This window comes from Rhinolophus sinicus, chromosome 7 (genome assembly GCF_057876585.1).
Source record: "Rhinolophus sinicus isolate RSI-liver-muscle chromosome 7, RSI-T2T, whole genome shotgun sequence".
NCBI classification, from domain to species: domain Eukaryota; kingdom Metazoa; phylum Chordata; class Mammalia; order Chiroptera; family Rhinolophidae; genus Rhinolophus; species Rhinolophus sinicus.
In genome coordinates this window covers 36839174-36859898 of record NC_142507.1, presented here as the reverse complement: position 1 = coordinate 36859898, position 20725 = coordinate 36839174, and the positions used below count along the sequence as shown (strand labels likewise).

At 37.0% G+C, this 20725-nt stretch overlaps 2 protein-coding genes across 2 annotated transcripts in view; one reads left to right on the top strand and one right to left on the bottom strand.

The window, feature by feature from the left end:
- The window catches only part of SASS6 (SAS-6 centriolar assembly protein), a 38367-nt gene extending 35020 nt beyond the window's left edge, over positions 1-3347 (top strand). Inside the window, exons 16-17 of the mRNA XM_019747014.3 lie at positions 805-899; positions 999-3347. Of these exons, the coding sequence (XP_019602573.3) occupies positions 805-899; positions 999-1105 (202 nt within the window). The 3' untranslated portion in view covers positions 1106-3347. The remainder of the gene's footprint in view (positions 1-804; positions 900-998) is intronic.
- Positions 3348-3637: 290 nt separating this feature from the next.
- SLC71A1 (solute carrier family 71 member 1) overlaps positions 3638-20725 on the bottom strand; it is a 42283-nt gene continuing 25195 nt past the window's right edge. Inside the window, exons 6-12 of the mRNA XM_074319053.2 lie at positions 14672-14890; positions 14290-14403; positions 13496-13567; positions 8539-8651; positions 6860-6957; positions 5927-6090; positions 3638-4875 (exon numbers count right to left, since the gene is read on the bottom strand). Of these exons, the coding sequence (XP_074175154.1) occupies positions 4669-4875; positions 5927-6090; positions 6860-6957; positions 8539-8651; positions 13496-13567; positions 14290-14403; positions 14672-14890 (987 nt within the window). The 3' untranslated portion in view covers positions 3638-4668. The remainder of the gene's footprint in view (positions 4876-5926; positions 6091-6859; positions 6958-8538; positions 8652-13495; positions 13568-14289; positions 14404-14671; positions 14891-20725) is intronic.

Genomic DNA, 20725 nt, shown 5'->3' with positions numbered 1-20725 from the left:
TTTGTTGTCAGCTGGTAAAAAGTGGCAGTGGGCTTCAAAGGTTAAAGAAAAAAAAACATTAAAATGTAAAAAAATATCTAGTCTACCTAATTCTTTTCTGAAAATTGGGAAAAAGACCATCATTTAATTTTAAGGTTATAATGTTATTGTTTTTCAAGAGCTTTTAATTTATTACAAGCATACTAATAGAAATTGTTAACACTGGAGAGATTTGGAAAGAAGGAATATGGTATAGAAAAGGGAAAAACACAACTACAGACATTTTTTTTTTGAAATTTCATATTTGTATTCATCTACCAGGATTCCTATTGATAGTGTGTATTAATATTTAATAAAGACAACTTTGAAGCACTCCAAAATTTCAGAGAGCTATTGGTCAAAGAAAAAAGAAATCATTCATTTTAAGTATAGGATGAGATAGGAAATAATAAACAATATTAATATTCTCAAGGCAGGTATACATATATTTTTCTTCCATCAGGCATCAGTTGTGCGCTGTTTAAAATTTTATAGTACTCATAGAATGTTCATTTCTCCCACATGCCTTATACTAGCTCTTAGAATTTTTAGTTTTACTTAATATAATTTACTTTTTACTGGGAAGAAGGGTACTTTGACTTATGTGTAGGTAAATGATTTGCTTAAGGAAGCAGAGAAGAATGTGATTTTTTCGGGGGGCAAAACTGTAAATATAACTTACCTTATTGCATATATATCGATTAGATAAACATTCAAAATTAACTACTAAAGAGAAAATAAGACTTTGTTTTAAAAAAAGTAAATAATTACTATTTTCTTTTTGAGTGGTGAAAATTTAGGGCTGGAATCCAAATATCTGAAGAAAAGGGAAGACAGCATTCCTTTACGTGGACTCAGCCAAAATCTCTTCAATAATCCAGGTGAGAAAACATTTCTGAAATAGATTGTTCTCTGCGGTTTAAATAAATGTATGTATAAAGACTGGAGTGAATATAATCTTTTTTTGTCTTCATTTGCAGACCATCAAAAAGACGGCACGTTAGCAGCATTACAGACATCCTCAAAACCAACACTGCTCCCTTCTGCATCTTCAGCATATTTCCCTGGACAGTTACCAAATAGTTAATCCTAGTGTCATCTTTTACTTCTAATTGAAACTTTAGAAATTCAGGTGGTTTAAAAATATATAAATAGCATTAACAGATCAAATCCTTAACAAGCAAGTTTCAAATTTTACTTGAGCAACTATATGAGATTGTTTGGGTCTTTTAAGTACTGCTGTCATTTATGGCAGACAGTTTAGAGGAGCAAATTTGTACTTGAGAACTGGTGAAGATTCAGAGTAAATGACACTCTTCAGTTTGTGAACATGGTGTTTTATAGAATAATAGTATGAACTTTATTAAACTGCTTAGAAGTTCTTACAAATTCTAAGGAAAGAATTGATCTTTATAAGGGACATTCTAATCATATTGAATATCTGTGTTAATTAAAAGTTGTTCAGACATAATGGGAAACCAAAGAATGCTAATAATTCATTTTATCATTTTCATTGGTAAAATAAGTTTTAAATTTGCCACCTAAGAATTATGAGGGAAGATGATTATCTCCTAAGATATCTATGTTATCAATGATAAGTACAGAAAAGGGAAAAGTCCTAAAATTACCTTTAATCAATTAAATCCTTCATAGCAAGTCATTTTCCTTGAAACCTTTATCTGTTGAATAAGTCTATTAGTAATTTTGATAAATTCATTTTAAAAATAACTTGTAGGTATTTTCATGACCAGATTAGGTATAAATTGCTTTAGTCATTTGAGCTGCAAGTTTACAGGATTTTATTGCTTCCTGGAAGTCTATACCCATCCAGTTTTTCTCTTTCATTTGGAGTTTTATTAGTTTTTTTATGCTGTTAAATTTGTATTACTGGAATTTTGTTTTAAAAATTAGTACTGTACAAAATCTTGACTATAAGAGCATCATGAATATTCATTGTATTTTTTTTGTTTCTAAATGGGTTTAATGTTTGCTTAATAAAGTAGGAAAAATGAGTAACTTAGAAATTAAAACTTGCTTCTATTCCATGTAAGTTTCAAGTAAGAATTGTTCCTTGGAAAAAATTAGGTGGTTTTTAAAATTCACCCAGAATCCTAGGGCTCCATTTTTTTCCTGTTGACAACCATCCAATAGAGTAGCATTCTCTTAAGAAACGTCTACGTCAATTTTTACTTGCAAAGGTTAATGCTCACGTGACCTTTTAAAAATTATTTTCAAGGACCGTATTATACAGATGAGACATTTGAAGATATTGACATACCAGCAATTCCATGGTAAGACAAAGAATCTTTGCTAATTTTTTAATGAAGCTATGATATAGAGTCTTATACTTGAAACTGTGCTGGCAATGGCAAGCTGTCTTAAAAAAGGGAACTAATCTAAAAAAATTTAGTAACTATTATTAGTTATGTACAGGTCTTTCCTCATTTAGATGAACTACATTAGTAAGAATACTTGGTTACAGTAATTTGAAAGCACAAATAATCTGAAAGAAGCCTGCTGGCAATGTAATTTGTTCTTGTAAATACTATGTCATATATAGACACACACACACACACACACACACACACACACGGTGCCCAAAAAACAAAAATGTATACACATTTTAAGAAAGGGAAAAACTGTATTAAAATTGTGATAATATATACCAATAACAAAAGATGAACACAAGTCACATTTGACTTCTGCAATTACAAGAAGTGCTCAAAGTGGTTACCATCAGCATCCAGACACTTCTGATTATAGCGAACTACTGCTTGAGCAACATTGACCAACATGTCCACTTGTATACATTTTTTTGGCACTACCCCTCCCCTGGCCAGAGTGTGTGTATATATAAAAAACTTTATGGACAGGGTTTGGATGGGATACATGACATATAGGTTGCTCTTTTTTCTTTTTTTTAAACTTAGATATTCTCTTCCGTATCCACACATGGAAAATTAGAAGTTCCAAAAATTTGGATAGAGACCACTTCGATGTTAACTTGCTAAAGACTTTTCTTTGTGTTAGATGTATATATATATATATATATATATATATATATATATATATATATATATATATATATATATATATATACTTTTGAGTGTGCTAATTCTTTGCTCTACCTCTTAAAGTTTTATTTGAAATTGTTTTGCAGTGTAAATTATACATGTGTTAATCAAAATGTTGCATTTAATGTATTTCTGTAAACTGTGAGCTTGGTTAATAAATATTATTTGGGGAGTATGATATGCAAAAAGTATATAAAAACAAATAGGATTGATTTACAACATATCTGCTTAGAAAATTCATTAATTTATAGACTAAGTTTTCATTTTTCTTCCTACACGAGTATTTTATAATGAAGGAAAAGAAATGGATTCAAAGAGGAGGTATAAAGCTTTGATTTGTTACTGTAAAAATGATTATGTTAACAAAGCCAAAACAGGCTCTACAGGGACTCACAGATCAAGACTTTCTTTAAAAAAAAAAAATCATTAAAATATTTAATTTTATTAACAATATTTACATTTCTTTTAAGACCTTATTTAACCATAGTGAATGTTCCAAGTTTAAAAAGCATTAAGCAATAACCACACACAAGATGAAAACAGTGGAAACTATACAATACTTTATGTACAATTTTTACAAAGTAACACTTTTTTAAATAATATAACTGGACACAAAAATATACACTTTAGAGAAATTCACATCAGTAATTGTATAAAGCTCTCTTCTAGGGTCCTGAAAATTTAGGACAAACATTAGCTCTGTAAATAAAGTGTTACTGTGACAGTCCTGAAAGGCCACTATATATATTTATCTACATATAGATATCACATTGACATTTTCAAGGCTACCAGCTTTACTATTTAATTTTTAGATTATGTATTCAAGTGTTGAGGTTCTTATGATTATGCAAACATTAAAAGAATAGTGGTGTAAGTAACTGGGGAACAAATTCGAGCCAACATGTAGATTTACAGGCTCTAAACACCCCAACTTAAAATCTGCATGGCTGCTATTTTCTTATTTAAAAACAGTAGTGACTAATGTTTAAAATAAAATTACTACAAATAGGCTTGAAACATGATTCAGATTTAGTACAATTTTCTTAAGTGTTTTTTTAATTCAAACAATTCATTTACCATTTCTTTCCTTTAGTGCATCTGCATTAAGGCTTTGAATTATTATTTGACCCAAGTTTTTACAATAAAATCTGACTCAAGGTTTTACAATGTTAAAACGAACAGGTCTACAACCGTACTATCTATTCTGTCTCACTGCGAGTCAGCATAAATAGAGTTAAAGCTCAACACCTGAAGGAAATGGTAGCAGAGACATTGCTAGTATCTAAGAAGTTACATATATAGTTTTTAATTAAAGGATGTGTAATAAAACAAACAGCTTAGTGGCAAGAAATTGGTGCTAATAAACAAAAGGTTTCTTTTCAAAAGAAACTGTAACATCTTTGGAAAACTGTCCGGTTCTTCTTTAGTTCCCATTTAGTTCCCACGGAGTTCATGCAGATACATTTCTTAAGACAATCTTAAAAGTACATTGTAGATGGAAATGGAATGTACATCCACAACTACAGGTGAAACTAAGACCTGGGTGCTGATAGAAAAGTCTTCCTGATTTCGGGCGTCACACATTTGTGTCCTGGAGCAAAGGTTCTTTGGCCTCTCCTGGTGCTTGTGTACTATGAGGATGGCTGTGACCGCCACAGTGCTTTCTCCAGCTGCTGGACCGTAAGCTTAAATTGGTATGTTCCGGAATAAACAAGGCAACAAGCAGAGCCAGCAGTACTGAACAGGCTCCAAAGAGAAAGGGGGGGCCAGGGATGATGGAATTCTAGGGGAGAAAAACACAGTATGATTTTTACACAAGCATCTTTGCTCATAAGAAGTATCTTTTAGTAATAACTGATTGCTATGAATTACAAGCCATTGGCAACTCTTTCATCATTAGTTACAAAAGCATTCCCTTTCAGGAGAAAGGGATACTATCACAGTCTTAATATAAAATTCTGGGGATAACAACTGACCCAAGAAACAGCCAAAAGATTTTTTTTAAAAACAGCCTATGCAAAAATATATTGTCACTTGCAGCATAAAATTGGAACACATTCTATGAGCCTTCACTTAATTTGTTAGTTCAAGAGGAAAACAGAAAAGGAAGATCTCAAAAGTAAAATCAAATAGCATAGAACATTACAGTAGCAGAATCAATGACCATTGTTTTGTTTTAAAAAGTTAATTATGCTCTAGTAATTGAAAGTGTGGAAAACACAATGTGTGACCAAAGGAAGTATCAAACAGACCTTTGTTTTAGCCCAAAATTACATTCATTCTTAGCAAAAACTTGCACTACCAGTTTTACCTGTGTGGAGCCCACAAACATTTGTATGTAAAACTCGTCTTAGCTAGTTGGAAGATTAGTGCAGAATTCTGCTAACTAAGCAAGGAAACTGATGAGCAGTCTGTATTGGCTAAAATGATGTTTGCCGTTAATGTTTAACGTTGTCATGAGGAAGTGCGTTTGGCAAAGCAGTGAATAGAGGTGCTCAGCAGCAGCTTGCCAGGACCTGCCAGGAGACTCGGGCGTCACAGCGTCTCAGAAGAGAGACAAGTAGGACAGACAACTGGTTGTTAACCTATGCCACTAGTGTAATGTGACAAACTAGAGTATTTAAATTATTTTTAATTCTTGAGGGAAAAAAAGGTACGCACAGCCAATTTCACAAAGGTGTATACAGAACACAGTCCCTTCGTCTTTGTGTTTTAAGTGTTTCAGTCAATCTAAAATAAAAATGTTAGATGATAGTTTTCATGACCAAAAACCATATATCGTTTTTTAATCCAGCCACATGAACTATATTTTTATGACGTGAATGAAAAATCACCTGTTCAGAGTGGTGCTGTGGGCTTGTGTTTGTTCCTAAGTCTGTTCCTGTCATTGGCAGTTCTTTGAGTTCCACGTGAAATATATAGAAAATGAATCCATAGAGCGCTGGTCCCAGACCATTGCACAGTCCTCGAATTCCTGTTATCATTCCTTGAACGACACCTAAATTATTGAAATAAATGACCATTAGTACACCACTGATTTTTCCTACCCTAGAACCAGTGCGCATCACCTAAAACCAAAGCTTTTATCAGACACTAGCAATTTACTGCAAATGGCATTAAAAATTCCTTAGAGGCCATCAGCTCTACAAAGTGTAGTAACCCATCTGATGCAAATGTGAGCTCAGGTACATCCGTACAGAGGTCTAACGTAGAAACAAGTGGACAAAAGCACTTTACTTCCCTTTATAAATTCCCTGGCTAAAAATCAGGCATGAGTTCACAAGCACAACTTTTAAAAACTGTCCCCAAGCAGCTATGTAAGTCCTCATTTAGTCAAATATATACTTTTTATAGGTTGATATTTATCTCTGGGAGTCTTCTCTCAAATTTAAAATGCAACTTGCTTCCCTTCCTCATTTATCAATCAAGTGGTCACTGTCACTCTTGTAATACCTTTTTTCCTTATGACTAGATACCCTTTTAAAGAATTATCAGCATTTCAAGAAAATTCCCACGACAAAGCACAAGACAATAAAAATGTTTGCCATGTCTTTAGATAGCTGAACCCAGAAGATTTAATAAAAGGTTATGAATGTATCAGTAGGTGCCTAGCACATCATAGCAAATAAATAAGTGGTTAGTGACTACAAGGTAGTCACACACTCAAAGTGAGAAACAAGGCTATAAAGTGTATCCACCTAAGAAGAGAACACAGGGTGAGAAGATCCTGGCTTCTAAATAGTTATCACTGATTCCTATCAACTCACCTTGTTGGTCTGCATCAGCAGTTCGTGAGACGAGTGCGCTGACAGCTGGGAAGGTAATGCTGGACATGGCTGCCACGGCCCCCGCGGCCCACATCATCCTGTAACCGAAGCCAACAAAATAACTCACTCATGTCCTCCACTGTGCCTGGGTAGGGACAAGACTGCATAGTAACAGTATGCCTACATTTTCCTACTGGATCTCAGAAAGGTAAGTAGGTCCTTTCCCTCCCTTCCTCCTCCTCCTCTCCCTTACAATCACTCAAAAGTCTAACTCTTTACCCTTCTAGAAAAAGCCACTTATTCACAGGGGCGGTATGGGGTTTTAATATGAAATTGGTGTACCATGTTACAAACTATAAAAGGACTTGGGTATTATGTCGGGGGGAGTGGTGGAGGTATGTGGGGAATAATGCATAATAATACTTTATTTGTATTATAAACATCATTTAATGTTCCCAAACGTGAAGCCAGTAACTCTACAGCAAGATTTGTGGTTCAGTGAGAAGATATAACTGATTTAAATCTTTGGATGTTCCTACTTTGATATTTAAATGTTTTAGATAAACTCAGCATCTTGTAAAAGTTAGACTAGAAAAGCAAACATGGGCCGGCCTGGTGGATCAGGTGCCATGCTCTTAATGCCGAGATCGCCAGTTCGATTCCCACATGGGCCAGTGAGCTGCGCCCTCTACAGCTAAGACTGTGAACAACAGCTCTCTCTGGAGCTGGGCTGCCGTGCTGCCGTGACTAGTGGGAGGTTGGCTTGAGCTGCTGAGTGCTGCCACTGGCTACCATGTGCCGCCATGAGTGGCCGGTGGCTGGCAGATGGCGTGAGTAGCCAGCAGACTGTGAGAGCTGCTGACCTACAACTGGCAACCTACAACTGGTGATCGACTGCCTCAGCGGGGCGGGGGGTTGGGGGACAGGCAAGGCTCATAATATCAGCATGGGCCAGGTATTATGAGAAACAACGGCTTGAATCGGAGTGGTGGGGCATGAGGCGGAAGGGGAAAAAAAAGAAAAGCAAACGTCCATTAAACATGCCCAAGTCCAAACAAAGGCGATGTGTTCAGCTGCATGAAACATTAGTGCAAACTAGAGTTCAGTCCTGTAACAGCTGAGGACAAAGGCGGACTGTGGACTGACATCAGCGTCCCTATTCCCATCACCCCCTGCAGGAAAGCAGTTTTCTCAGCATAAAACCAGGACCAAAACAACTGGACTTTCTCACGTGCTTCTGGTTTGCTGTCAATAATAAGCACTCTGGCATTACGCAATTTTTTTCTTTCTAACCAGAAAAACGAGGTAAATAACACTAACTTTCAGGGTCTTTTTACTATGGGATTATGTTCTTTTTCCCTAATGACAAATTGATCTAGATATTAAATGCTCATTAGAGATTCAAAGGCTCAATATTCTCATTCAAAAACCCAACCTGTCACTTAGCTATAAAATGTTACCTTTCTGTCCTCAAACCATTCCAGAATATACAAATACACAAGCAAGAGATTTGTATTATATACATTTTGAGAGGAAAAAGGCATAGTAAGAGAGACTGAAGTTTAAAGCCTTAGTTGAAAAGCAAATAAATACAAAAATGTCAATTATAGCTTAAAGTGAAAAAAAAAAAAAATACAAGAGGCAAAAATTTTTGAAAACATTAAAATAATTATACCTACCAAGGTTCTGAACCGAAACCATACCATGCGAGCTGTAATATTTGAAATCCCAGACCCAATAAAATGGTGTTCTTGTTTCCAATTGACCTCATAAGTAAACTCAAGACAATGGTCTGGGAAAAAAGAAAAACCAAAATGGTTTGTCAGAATACAATAAACTTTTTAAAACTAAAAAGAAAAAATATTTGGTGACTTCTTTCAACCTATAATAAAAGAACTATTACACTTTTCTACATTTTGGTTTTTCAGCAACAATTACCCTGAATATATCCAGGTCACACAAGCAGATGAAAGGTCCCTCTGCTCACAACCAGATTCTGGGAAAAAGTTAGAAAACTCAAATAGAAAGGTGAACTTTCTGTTCAGTGTATTTCTACTGAGCACCACTTATATCATAAGTTAAAACACTAAGACTAAAGGGTTCTAACTAAGTATTTGGAGATCCCAGTTCTATAAAAGTTTTTATAGGTCCAAGTTACTCTGAAATGCTTACTCCCCCAACTAAAACTTAAATAGTATAAAGATTCATATATCCTTCACTTAAATTAACCTATTTCTGACATGATGCTTTATGAACAGTAAGTCAGTTTAACAAGTATGATTTGGGAAAGTATAGTGTAATAACTAAGAACAGCCTTTGGAAAACAGTCTGGATCATGGTGATTCTTAGCTCTAAATTGTGGCCTGGTCAAGTCACTTCACTCTAAGACCAAGTTTGTTCCCGTAGAAAATGGCCATAATAGTACCTACTTCAAAACTGTCCTGTGAACTTGGGCGGTGTGTACATCAAGTGCTTAGCACTGACTGGCACATAGTATTTAATGAACAACAGTACAAGTTGATGGGCTTTCCTGCTCCTCCTCTCAAAGCTAAGAGAAATTCGGCAATGATTTGGGGACACTGGAAAATACATTTTGCTATTCTAATTAAAGTATTAAATATACCATAAGATAGCTACTAAGTCTACTGAGGAAGAAGTGAAAATAATTCAGGAAATCACTATTTGATGACTAGCTGACACTCTAAATTCACAATCATCAAAGTATAACTTCTTTAAACTGAAACAATCATTTAAGAGTTTAATCTGATTTAATCACAAATAAGCCAGTAGAATGCAAATGATTCTTTGAAGCATTCTTTAACAAACAGGAATCATAACTTTCTTCTGAGATTTTCCCTTAAATCAAGTGAGCAAAGGTGTGGAACTTTGTTGGATTACATTCTTCAACCGCAGCCACAAAAGGGAGCTCACCTCGAGTAAGCAGCTAGCAAAGAAAAACCTGTATATGTGACACTCTTAACTGGAGATACTGATTTCCCCCCTGAGGATAGGGAATTTTTTCTCATCTTTTATCGCCAGCACCTAGTATAAGTGTGGGAAGCATGTGTAATTTTAAATTGTCAATATTCTCAATAATAACAGAACAAATTACTTAGTATATAGTGTACAAGACAGGAAAAAAATTAAGGTCCCTTAATTTTAATATAACTCATTCTGAACATGAGAGAACGAAGTCCCAAAGGTTAAATGACATGAATTAATTGAAAATAAGCACGACACAGCTAATTAATGGTTAACTGACATCAGCTTTGGTCAGTCATGCCCAACTGCTATTCTAGGTCTGTGGGCAGTGACCTAAGGGTCAGTGAATAGGTTACAGTTCTGATCAGCAACAATAGATGACCTCACAGTGGAAAAAAGACAGACATTGAACAAGATAATTCCAGGTTGTATCTGCTATGAAGAAAGTAAGTGTGACAGAGGTGCTGCTTGAACCTGGATGGGCAGGGAAGGCCTTTCTGAGGCTACATCTGAGGTGACAGCTGAAAGCGGGAGAGGAGGAGGGAGTCAATGTGAATGTCTAGGAGAAGAGAGCATGCTGGGGGTGACCGCGAGTGCAAAGGTCCTGGACTGAAGGGTATGAACAACATGGAGAATGGAGGAAAATGAGGTCATGTCGAGTCTAGATTTTATTCTGGTAGCAACAGAAAGTGAATTTTATACAGAACTCTGACTAAATTTCCACTTTACAAAAATTATGCTGCTGAGTGGCAAATGAGCGGTAGGGAGACAGCTATGGAATGAGATGGAGGCTACTGCCACGCCCAGACTGGGTTCCTAGAAATGGAGATGGTGAGAAAGGCTGCGAAGCAGAATGTTATTCTGGACACAAAGGTGACACATATGATGTGAGGGACTGGATGTGGGGTAAGCGGAAAGAAACGAATCAAGACTGACACCTAGTTTTCTGGCCCCAACAACTGAGAAGCTACTGACACCACCGAAGGAGATGAGCGGCCCTTGGAGGAAGCAAGCCAGATTTCAGGTTCGGCCATGGCAAGTTTGAGATGCCAGCAGATGTGTTAGACAGGAGCTCAGGAAGTGGCTGGCGTGCATCTGAGAATCATCAGCATTTGGAGGACTACATGAGAGCATTGAGGAAGAGAAATGTAACCTATTATATACCCACGGACTTACATAAACATTTATTTAGTGCAAGTGTTATGAATCCATGCCTACTGGTGCCAAGGAAGTGAAGGGACCTATGGCAAACCAGAGAGTACAGGCCTCACAAGGGTCAACCACTTGGCTCCCACGGGAAAGTAGGACAGAGAAGGGAGGCAGAAAGGACACAGGGACAAAGGCCCAAGGACAGGCAATCAAATGAACAGACACGAATGGCAGCCACAAGTAGCTGATCTTCCCCTGAGCAGTCAGCGGGGCAAGTCATTCTCAACTGTAACCTTCACATCCATGAGAGTACAAGATAATCTTCTACCTTTTGTGCTCTATATATTCTTAATATTTATTTTAGTTCACATAATGACACAAAAATGCATTTATCAATATTTACATTGAGAATACATACTCCTATTCACCTGTTTTTGAACTAGTTTCTCATTTTAAAATATAATTTTTCATCTCAAAACCTATGTTTCTGTATAGGCCCCAAAAGTGAAATGGGTCCATATTCCTTGTGGACCGTGTTTCTATAGCGACATCTGCTGTGCCTTCAACCCTGGCTGGGTTGTGGCTCCTTCCTGCCCACAACTCACAAGCCCCTGGGCCACAGTGCTCTCCAATACAAACCCCACCATGGCCACTCCCTGCAGTCACGTCTGCCCTTCCAGATTCTGAGCTCTTAGGGGCTGGTGTCCATCCTGTCCCCCTTGTGCCAGCTGCCATCTGCTGAGCAGAGGGAGTTTCCTCCAAAGCACCTGCAGCTCATCACTCGCGCAGTCCACAGTATTACTGCCTGAACTGAGTCGTCGTCTACAGCTTCCATGATCAGTTAGGTATGAAACGGAACTTATGACCTTACAGCTATTCATCTCTCAACTGTCATGACAGTGAATGCTACCCTGTTCTCTTCACTAAATCTGAAACAAAATATTAGCAACTCTAACCTCAGCAATGTATGAAAAAGAAAATATATCATGACTAGGTTGGCGTTATCCCAGGATTCAAGGTCGGCTTAACACATGAGGCTCTACTCTTAGTACTTGTACATTTTCTTTTGTGTTACGCTTCAGAAAGGTGTTTTCTTAAAAAGCTATTTAATATGTAGGCAACAACATATTTTTCTCCAAAGTTGAAGAGCACATTTCAAATAGCCAGGAATGAATATTTAAATGCAATGGTTTTCCAGATCAACATTTTTCAGGATAAAACTGAAATTTAAAATAGTACTAATATTCAATGCCATTTATATGGCACGTGTGGGGCTATGAGGGAGGTATATTATACAATTTAAACTTGAAGTTTATCACTAAACCTACCAAAAATTAATAAATGATGATATCTGCAGAAGGAGCCCTACTAAGAGATGGTCAAACATCCAAGAGTCCAATTAAACAGACTCTAACTTCCATTTTCTTAAACGTAGTGTGAAAGAAAGCTGGGATCTAGTAGACTGGATCTAAGATGGGAAAAAGTGTTAAATCATCTGCAGAGTCTAGAAGAAGCAAAGCCAAAAATTAAGGAATGGGCGGGGCTTATTCACAGAAAGGAGAAAGCCTGAGTGAGAAAAAAAATTCTGGTCACTAGAGAAGAATTTCTTGTGGAACAGAGATAGTTTGTAGACCATGATGAAATACCTCCTAAGAAAATCCAAATTCTTCTTCATCAAACCACCACTGGTTACCATCTGTTTGCAGATCGATACTTCCGTGTGACTCCTCGACTCAGAACCCTCCATAGCTTCCTGTTCTTCCTGTCCCGTCTGACGATGCCCTGCAACGCCCCACAGGGTCTAGTCCCCTCCACGTCTGGGTCTTCATTCCTAACAGTCTCTCGTTCACTCCACCTGAGCCAGACCAGCCCCTAGGCTGTCCTACACATGCCAGGTACAGTCTCTCCTTAGTTTATTTCTGTTCCTGCTGCTTAGAATTTTCTTCCTCCAGATAATCCCATGGCTTGTTTCTCATTCCTTTGAGTCTCTGCTCAAATGTTGTCTTTTACAGCAAGGCCTTTCCAATCCTCCCAGAAAATAACACCCTGCCCCCAGTCACTCTCTACATCCCCTGAACCCTTTTTCTTTATAATCCTCCTTACACCTGCTACATTTAAGCTGACATTATTATTGTTCTGTCTTATTCCATGAAAGTGTAATAAACTCATTCCACTGCACATCCCCAGTGCCTGACACATGGCAAGTATTCAGTAAGTATTTGTTGTAAGAGAATAGAGCAAATACAAAATTTCTGACTTTATGCAGGTATATAACCTAGTATAAATCAATAAACTGTCTTCCTGGTGTATATGTCGTATGTTGATTTGTCTGTCCCAAGAATCTAATCAGTACTAGCTACCTAACAAAATTAAGTTTCTGAGCCTATAAACCACAGATCCTGACATTGGCGAATCCACACCAAGATAGCATCACTTGAGGCCCCATTTGGATGGCCAGCCGGGGTCAACCCTCTATGACATTAATCTAAGTAAAAAGAAACTCACCTGTGCAATAATGGAAAGAATGCCAAGGACCGCTATAAATGCTGCAACACTTTCTGGTGAAAATTTCATTATCTAGACGGTTTCCAGAAAAAGTTACATTAGTAAATAAGCACAGCAAATACCATACTAATGCAGCTACTTGTATATTAACATTAAATGGACCAGGGGGAAAAAAATCATTTATAACCGAAGAATTCTTCAGAGGAAGAATCTAGCTTTCACTGAGAACCAAAATTATACCAAGGGTTAACACACTAAAAATAATACTTCCTTAATTTAAGTTAAATAAATCTAAATCCTAGTTTAGATTTACTAAATTGGAGACAGCTATCAAGCACTAAGAATCCATTTTACAAATAAATATTGTACCGTTTTGTGCTTTTTACAGGTATTCAATCTCTGCCTACCAAGGTTTGTATCAAGGAGAAAAAACTCATGCGCTCATTTGGCTAGCTGCTTTACTAATATATATGCTAAATCACAAAGAAACTTCTGGAGCAGGTGAATGGATGAACGCATCCCATCACCTCCATAAACAACACAGGAACACACTCAAACCACATACTGTGACAAGGAAAACTGTACCTTTCTGCCAAAGCCCAAAGTCTTAATAGAGATGTGTAAGGAACATAAGCCACACTAAATTGGAACTTAATTCCAGGGAGCTGTTATTTACAAAATGGAAGTCATTTTTAAAGTTCTCTGCTATTCTAGCTTTCTTGAGATTAAATATTTGTGTTGTTATGGCACTAAACAATGCCAAGACAAGTCCACCTTAGTAGAATAGGATTTACCTGTCTGAGATATAAAAAAAAGCTGGAATATTGGCCCGCCTCCGGCAGGTAGGAGAGAAACACCGTAATGCAGATCAGCAGCACTATGGAATCCTGGCCCACTTTTTTTAAGGACTAGAACAAGAAAAAGATGGATGTAAAGTTTTATAATAAAACACTGAACTATGCAAATATCTTCTGATACTGTACATACAAACACCTAGTTGTCTTTTTTTTTCAGTTTATTTCATCTTCCCAAACTATTCTCAAAGATATTTCACAATATTTTTTGAAAATCTATCAAGACGTTCTCCCCAAAGTAACACATACAATGAAATATCACTGCTGCACTGAACCATGCATTTACTTTTTTGCCAAAGAGAAAGGATAAGTATAAGCGTACGGCAAAGGGGTCGGCCTGTTCCCAGGAAATGGGTGCTCCCCAAGACGCTGGCCGCATCTTCTCAGGCAGCGACTCTGGCACAGCAACAAGGATAAAACAAATATCCAGCAAGGCTATCGCTGTGGCCAGGACCACCACTAGGCTATCCCCATACACACGTCCAAGGTAAGCTCCAATTGCAGGGCTGGTCACCAAGCTTGCAGCAAATGTTGCTGAAACCTGAAACAAATCAAGGTCAAAAGAAGAGATTAGTCAGGACACCTTGACTCTTTTACTTCAACAACACAAACTCTGACTTGTCCGTCCTCCTGCTCCACTGGGCCCTCCCTTTCCTGCTCCTGCCTGTGGCATTTCCTGATACTCTCTTCTCTTGCAGGAAGGGAAAAGAACTAGATTGTTGACTAAAAAATATCTAATAGCTTCCAACACAGTGGCTTCAAATTTTCTTGGAGCCCTCTGTTAAAATAAAGAATCTCCAGGTAAAACAGACTTAAAAATAAACAAAAAACTGGTTTAGCTGAGGAAGGGCTGGGGGCCTAGAACATTGTCCAAACACCCCCACCCCAACTGCCAGTCATGCTAGTCCGGGTAACCGCTACACCCTCAGTGCTCTGTGAAAGGAGCCCAAAAACCAATGCTCTAAGGAAATCCAATGTCAGTGTGATTTTGCCCCAATATTAAGACTAAAATTAAATGAATGCTTACCCTGACACATATTTAAGGCTGGCTGTAATAAACCTTAAAGACATTGAGGTTTACCTTCTTCTCATCAGTAATAGTGGTAAGTCTGGGTACAAAATTGAACTTGGTAATCTTTTTAGGTGGCAAGACTGGGAAGAATGAGATGTGAACTGAACACATCTCTAACCATGTCTAAACCTCTGAGAAGTCCATACAAGTCTGGTGAAAAGGCAGATTAAAGTAGAAAGGATATAGGGAAAGAAAAGAAAAGGAAAGAAAGAAACCTGTTAATCCCAGACATATCTGGCCTACTGGACAAAATGGCCTGCAAATTAGTATATCTGACATGTGACACTTGATAGAGACTACACTATTCAGAGAATAATAAATTAATGTTGGAAGTACATGAGCTTCTGGTCCCTACTCTGTGCTTCATTTTTATTCTATTTCCATGCCATTCTTGACCTTTGGATGGAGAATTTAAGTATCACAGGAGTCCTTATTTTGAGTTGTTTATTAATAACTGATCAAGACAAGCAATTCAATTTTCAAAGGTCAATTATTTGACAAGTACATAAAATTCTAATAACTTATATCAAACTTTCTTTTACATAAACTTAAGGGTAACCACTCAAAAAAAAATCCAGAACTGAAATATATACTGTAATAAAGAAGAAACAGAGGGAAACATCATAGAATACCACCAAACAGAAATAATAGAAAACAACAAAAAGGCAAAGAAACAATGGAGACACAGCCTAACCAAAAAACTAAAGATAAAATCACAGGAAATCCTCACATATCAATGATCACCCTAAATGTAAATGGACTGAACTCACCAATAAAAAGGCACAGAGTAGCAGATTGGATCAAAAAACTAAACCCAACCATATGCTGTCTCCAAGAGACACATCTCAGCTACAAGGACAAGCATAGACTCAAAGTAAAAGGGAAGAAAGTGAAACTCCAAACAAATGATATCCAGAGAAAATCAGGTGTAGCCATAATGATATCATATGAAACAGCCTTCAGGGTGAGTAATGTAACAAGAGACAAAGATGGACATTTCATGATGGTAAAGGGGACTATACAACAAGACGTAACAGTCATCAATATTTATGCCCCCAATCAGGGGGCATAATACACCAAGCAACTACTAACAGAACTAAAGGGAGAAATTGACCAAAACACAATTATACTAGGGGACTTAAATACATCATTGACAGCTATGGATAGATCATCCAAACAGAAAATAAATAACAAAATAGCAGCCCTGAATGACACATTAGATGAAATGGACATAATTAACATATATAGAGCACTTCATCCTAAAACATCAGACTATACATTCTTTTCTAGTGTACATGGAACATTCTCAAGGATAGACCATATATTGGGACATAAACTCAGCCAAAGCAAATTTAAGAAGATTGAAATCATACCAAGCATATTCTCTGATCACAAGGCTTTGAAATTGGATATCAACTGCAACAACAAAGCAGGAAAAAACACAAACACATGGAGATTAAACAACATATTTTTAAAGAATGACTGGGTCAAAGAAGACATTAGAGGAGAGATCAAAAGATACATAGAAACAAATGACAATGAAAATGTATCCTACCAAAATTTTGGGGATGGAGCGAAAGCAGTTTTAAGAGGGAAATTTATATCATTACAGGCCTATCTCAAGAATCAAGAAAAATCCCAAATAAATAACCTCATATTACACCTTAAAGAACTATAAAAAGAACAAGTGAAACCCAAGGTCAGCAGAAGAAAGGAAATAACAAAAATCAGAGCAGAACTAAATGAAATAGAGAACAAAAAGACAATAGAAAAAATTAATGTGACAAAGAGCTGGTTCTTTGAAAAGATTAACAAACTTGACAAACCCTTGGCTAGACTCACTAAGATAAAAAGAGAGAAGACACTAATAACAAAATGAGAAATGAAAAAGGGGAAGTTATCACGGACACCACAGAAATACAAAGGATCATCCAAGAATACTACGAAGGACTATATGCCACGAAATTCAATAACCTAGAAGAAATGGACAAGTTCTTAGAAACATATAGCCTTCCAAGGTTGAACCATGAAGAACTGGAAAACCTAAACAGACCGATCACCAGTAACGAAATTGAATCAGTCATCCAAAACCTTCCCAAGCAAAAGTCCGGGTCCAGATGGCTTCACTAGTGAATTCTACCAAACCTTCAAAGAGGATCTAATACCAATCCTGCTCAAACTCTTCCAAAAAATTGAAGAAGAGACAGTATTCCCTAACTCATTTTATTACCCTGATACCAAAACCTGGTAAGGACAGCACAAAAAAAGAAAACTACAGACCAATATCTCTGATGAATACAGATGCAAAAATCCTAAACAAAATTCTAGCAAATCCAATACAACAATGCATTAAAAAGATTATTCATCACGACCAAGTGGGGTTCATCCCCGGGGCACAAGGATGGTTCAACATATGCAAATCCATCAATGTGATACATCACATAAACCAAATAAAGGACAAAAATCGTATGATTATATCAATTGATGCAGAAAAAGCATCTGACAAGATACAACATCCATTTATGATTAAAATACTTAATAAAACAGGTATAGAAGGAAAATACCTTAACATAATAAAGGCCATATATGACAAGCCCTCTGCTAATCTCATAATTAACAGTGAAAAATTGAAGCCCTTTGCTCTACGTTCAGGAACACGACAGGGCTGTCCCCTATCACCTCTGCTTTTCAACATAGTGTTGGAAGTCCTTGCCAGAGCAATCAGGCAAGAGAAAGAAATAAAAGGCATCCAAATTGGGAATGAAGAAGTTAAATTGTCACTCTTTGCAGATGACATGATGCTATATATAGAAAACCCTAAAGACTCCACCAAAAAGCTGTTAGAAACAGTCAACGAATACAGTAAAGTTGCCGGCTACAAAATCCACGTACAAAAGTCCATTGCTTTCCTATATACTAAGAATGGAATCTCAGAAAAAGAAATGCAAAAAAAAAAAAATTCCTTTTGTAATTGCAGCAAAAAGAATAAAATACCTAGGAATAAACTTAACCAAGAATGTGAAAGACCTATATGCTGAAAACTGCAAGACATTTTTGAAAGAAATTGAAGAAGACACAAAGAAATGGAAAGACATTCCGTGCTCGTGGATTGGAAGAATCAACATAGTTAAAATGGCCATATTACCCAAAGCAATATACAAATTTAATGCAATCCCCATCAAAATCCCAATGGCATTTTTTAAAGAAATTGAACAAAAAATCATCAGATTTGTTTGGAACCACAAAAGACCCCGAATAGCCAAAGCAATCTTAAGAAAAAAGAACAATAATGGAGGTATCACACTTCCTGATTTTGTCTTGTACTACAGGGTTACAATAATCAAAACAGCATGGTATTGGCAGGAAAACAGACACATAGACCAATGGAATAGAATTGAGAACCCAGAAATAAAACCACATAAATATGGACAGATAAGTTTTGACAAAGAAGCTAAAAACATACAATGGAGGAAAGACAGCTTCTTCAATAAATGGTGCTGGCAGAATTGGAAAGCCATGTGCAAAAGAATGAAACTGGACTTCTATTTGTCACCATGTACCAAAATCAATTCAAAATGGATCAAAGACTTAAGCATAAGACTGACACAATAAACTGCATAGAAGAAAACATAGGTACTAAACTTATAGACCTTGGGTTCAAAGAGCATTTTATGAATTTGACTCCAAAGGCAATGGAAGTAAAAGCTAAAATAAACGAATGGGACTATATGAAACTTAAAAGCTTCTGCACAGCAGAAGAAACCATCGACAAAATAAAGAGGCAACCAACTGAATGGGAGAAGATTTTTGCAAACACTGCCTCCGATAAGGGGCTAATATCCAAAATATACAAGGAACTCATGCAACTCAACAAGAAAAAAACAAACAACCCAATTGAAAAATGGGCAGAGGACCTGAAGAGACTATTCTCCAAAGAGGACATACGAATGGCAAATAGACACATGAAAAAATGCTCAACATCACTAGTCATCAGAGAAATGCAAATAAAAACCACAATGAGATATCACCTCACCCCAGTCAGAATGGCTATCATCAACACGACAAATAGTAACAAGTGTTGGAGAGGCTGTGGAGAAAAAGGAACCCTCATACACTGTTGGTGGGAATGCAGACTGGTGCAGCAGTTATGGAAGGCAGTGTGGAGGTTCCTCAAAAAATTATGAATAGAATTACCATATGACCCAGCAATCCCTCTCCTGGGTATCTACCCAAAAAATCTGAAAACATTTATACATAAAGACACGTGTGCTCCAATGTTCATTGCAGCTTTGTTTACGGTGGCCAAGACATGGAAACAACCAAAATGTCCCTCGATAGATGAATGGATAAAGAAGTTGTGGTATATATACAGAATGGAATACTATTCGGCAATAAGAAAAGATGATATAGGAACATTTGTGACAACATGGATGGATCTTGACAGTGTAATGTTGAGTGAAATAAGTCAGACAGAAAAAGCAGAGAACCTTGTGATTTCACTGACATGTGGTATATGAGCCATAAACAATAAAAAAACGACAAACAAATGAGAAACAGAAACTCATAGACACAGACAATAGTTTGGTGGTTACCAGAGGGTAAGGGGGGTGGGGGGTGGGAGATGAGGGTAAGCGGGATCAAATATATGGTGATGGAAGGAGAACTGACTCTGGGTGGTGAACACACAATGGGACTTATAGATGATGTGATACAGAATTGTACACCTGAAATCTATGTTTTACTAGCAATTGTCACCCCAATAAATTAAAAAAAAAAATTCTAATAACTTTAAACATCTAGCTATCAACCCAAATGACCATCAATTGGTGAATGGACAAACAGAACATAGTGTATCCCATACAACAGAATACTACACAGCAATAAAAAGAAACTATTACTATATGTATCAACATGGATGAACTTGCACAAGACTGTACTAAGTCAAAGAAGCTAGACATAAAAGACTACATTTTGTATTTTTTCATTTATGTGAAATTTCTATTAAAAGCAAAACTACAGAGACAGAAAGTAGATTGGTGGTTGCCTGAGGTCGGGTGAAGCAGGTATTGATGGCAGATGGGTCTCAGGGAACTTTCTGGGCTGGTGGAAATGTCTGAAACTAGATTATGGTGGTATTTTGTTATGACAATCCTAGCAAATTTAATATAGTGGGCTGTGGTCTCAGAGGGACCTGGATATGAGCAGAGCTCTGGCACTGGGGTGGAAAAAGGGGCAATGGTTCTCACTGCAAGGGTCAGAGATCCTGAGTGCAAAACAGTGAGCAAAGGTCTACCCGAGCGCAGG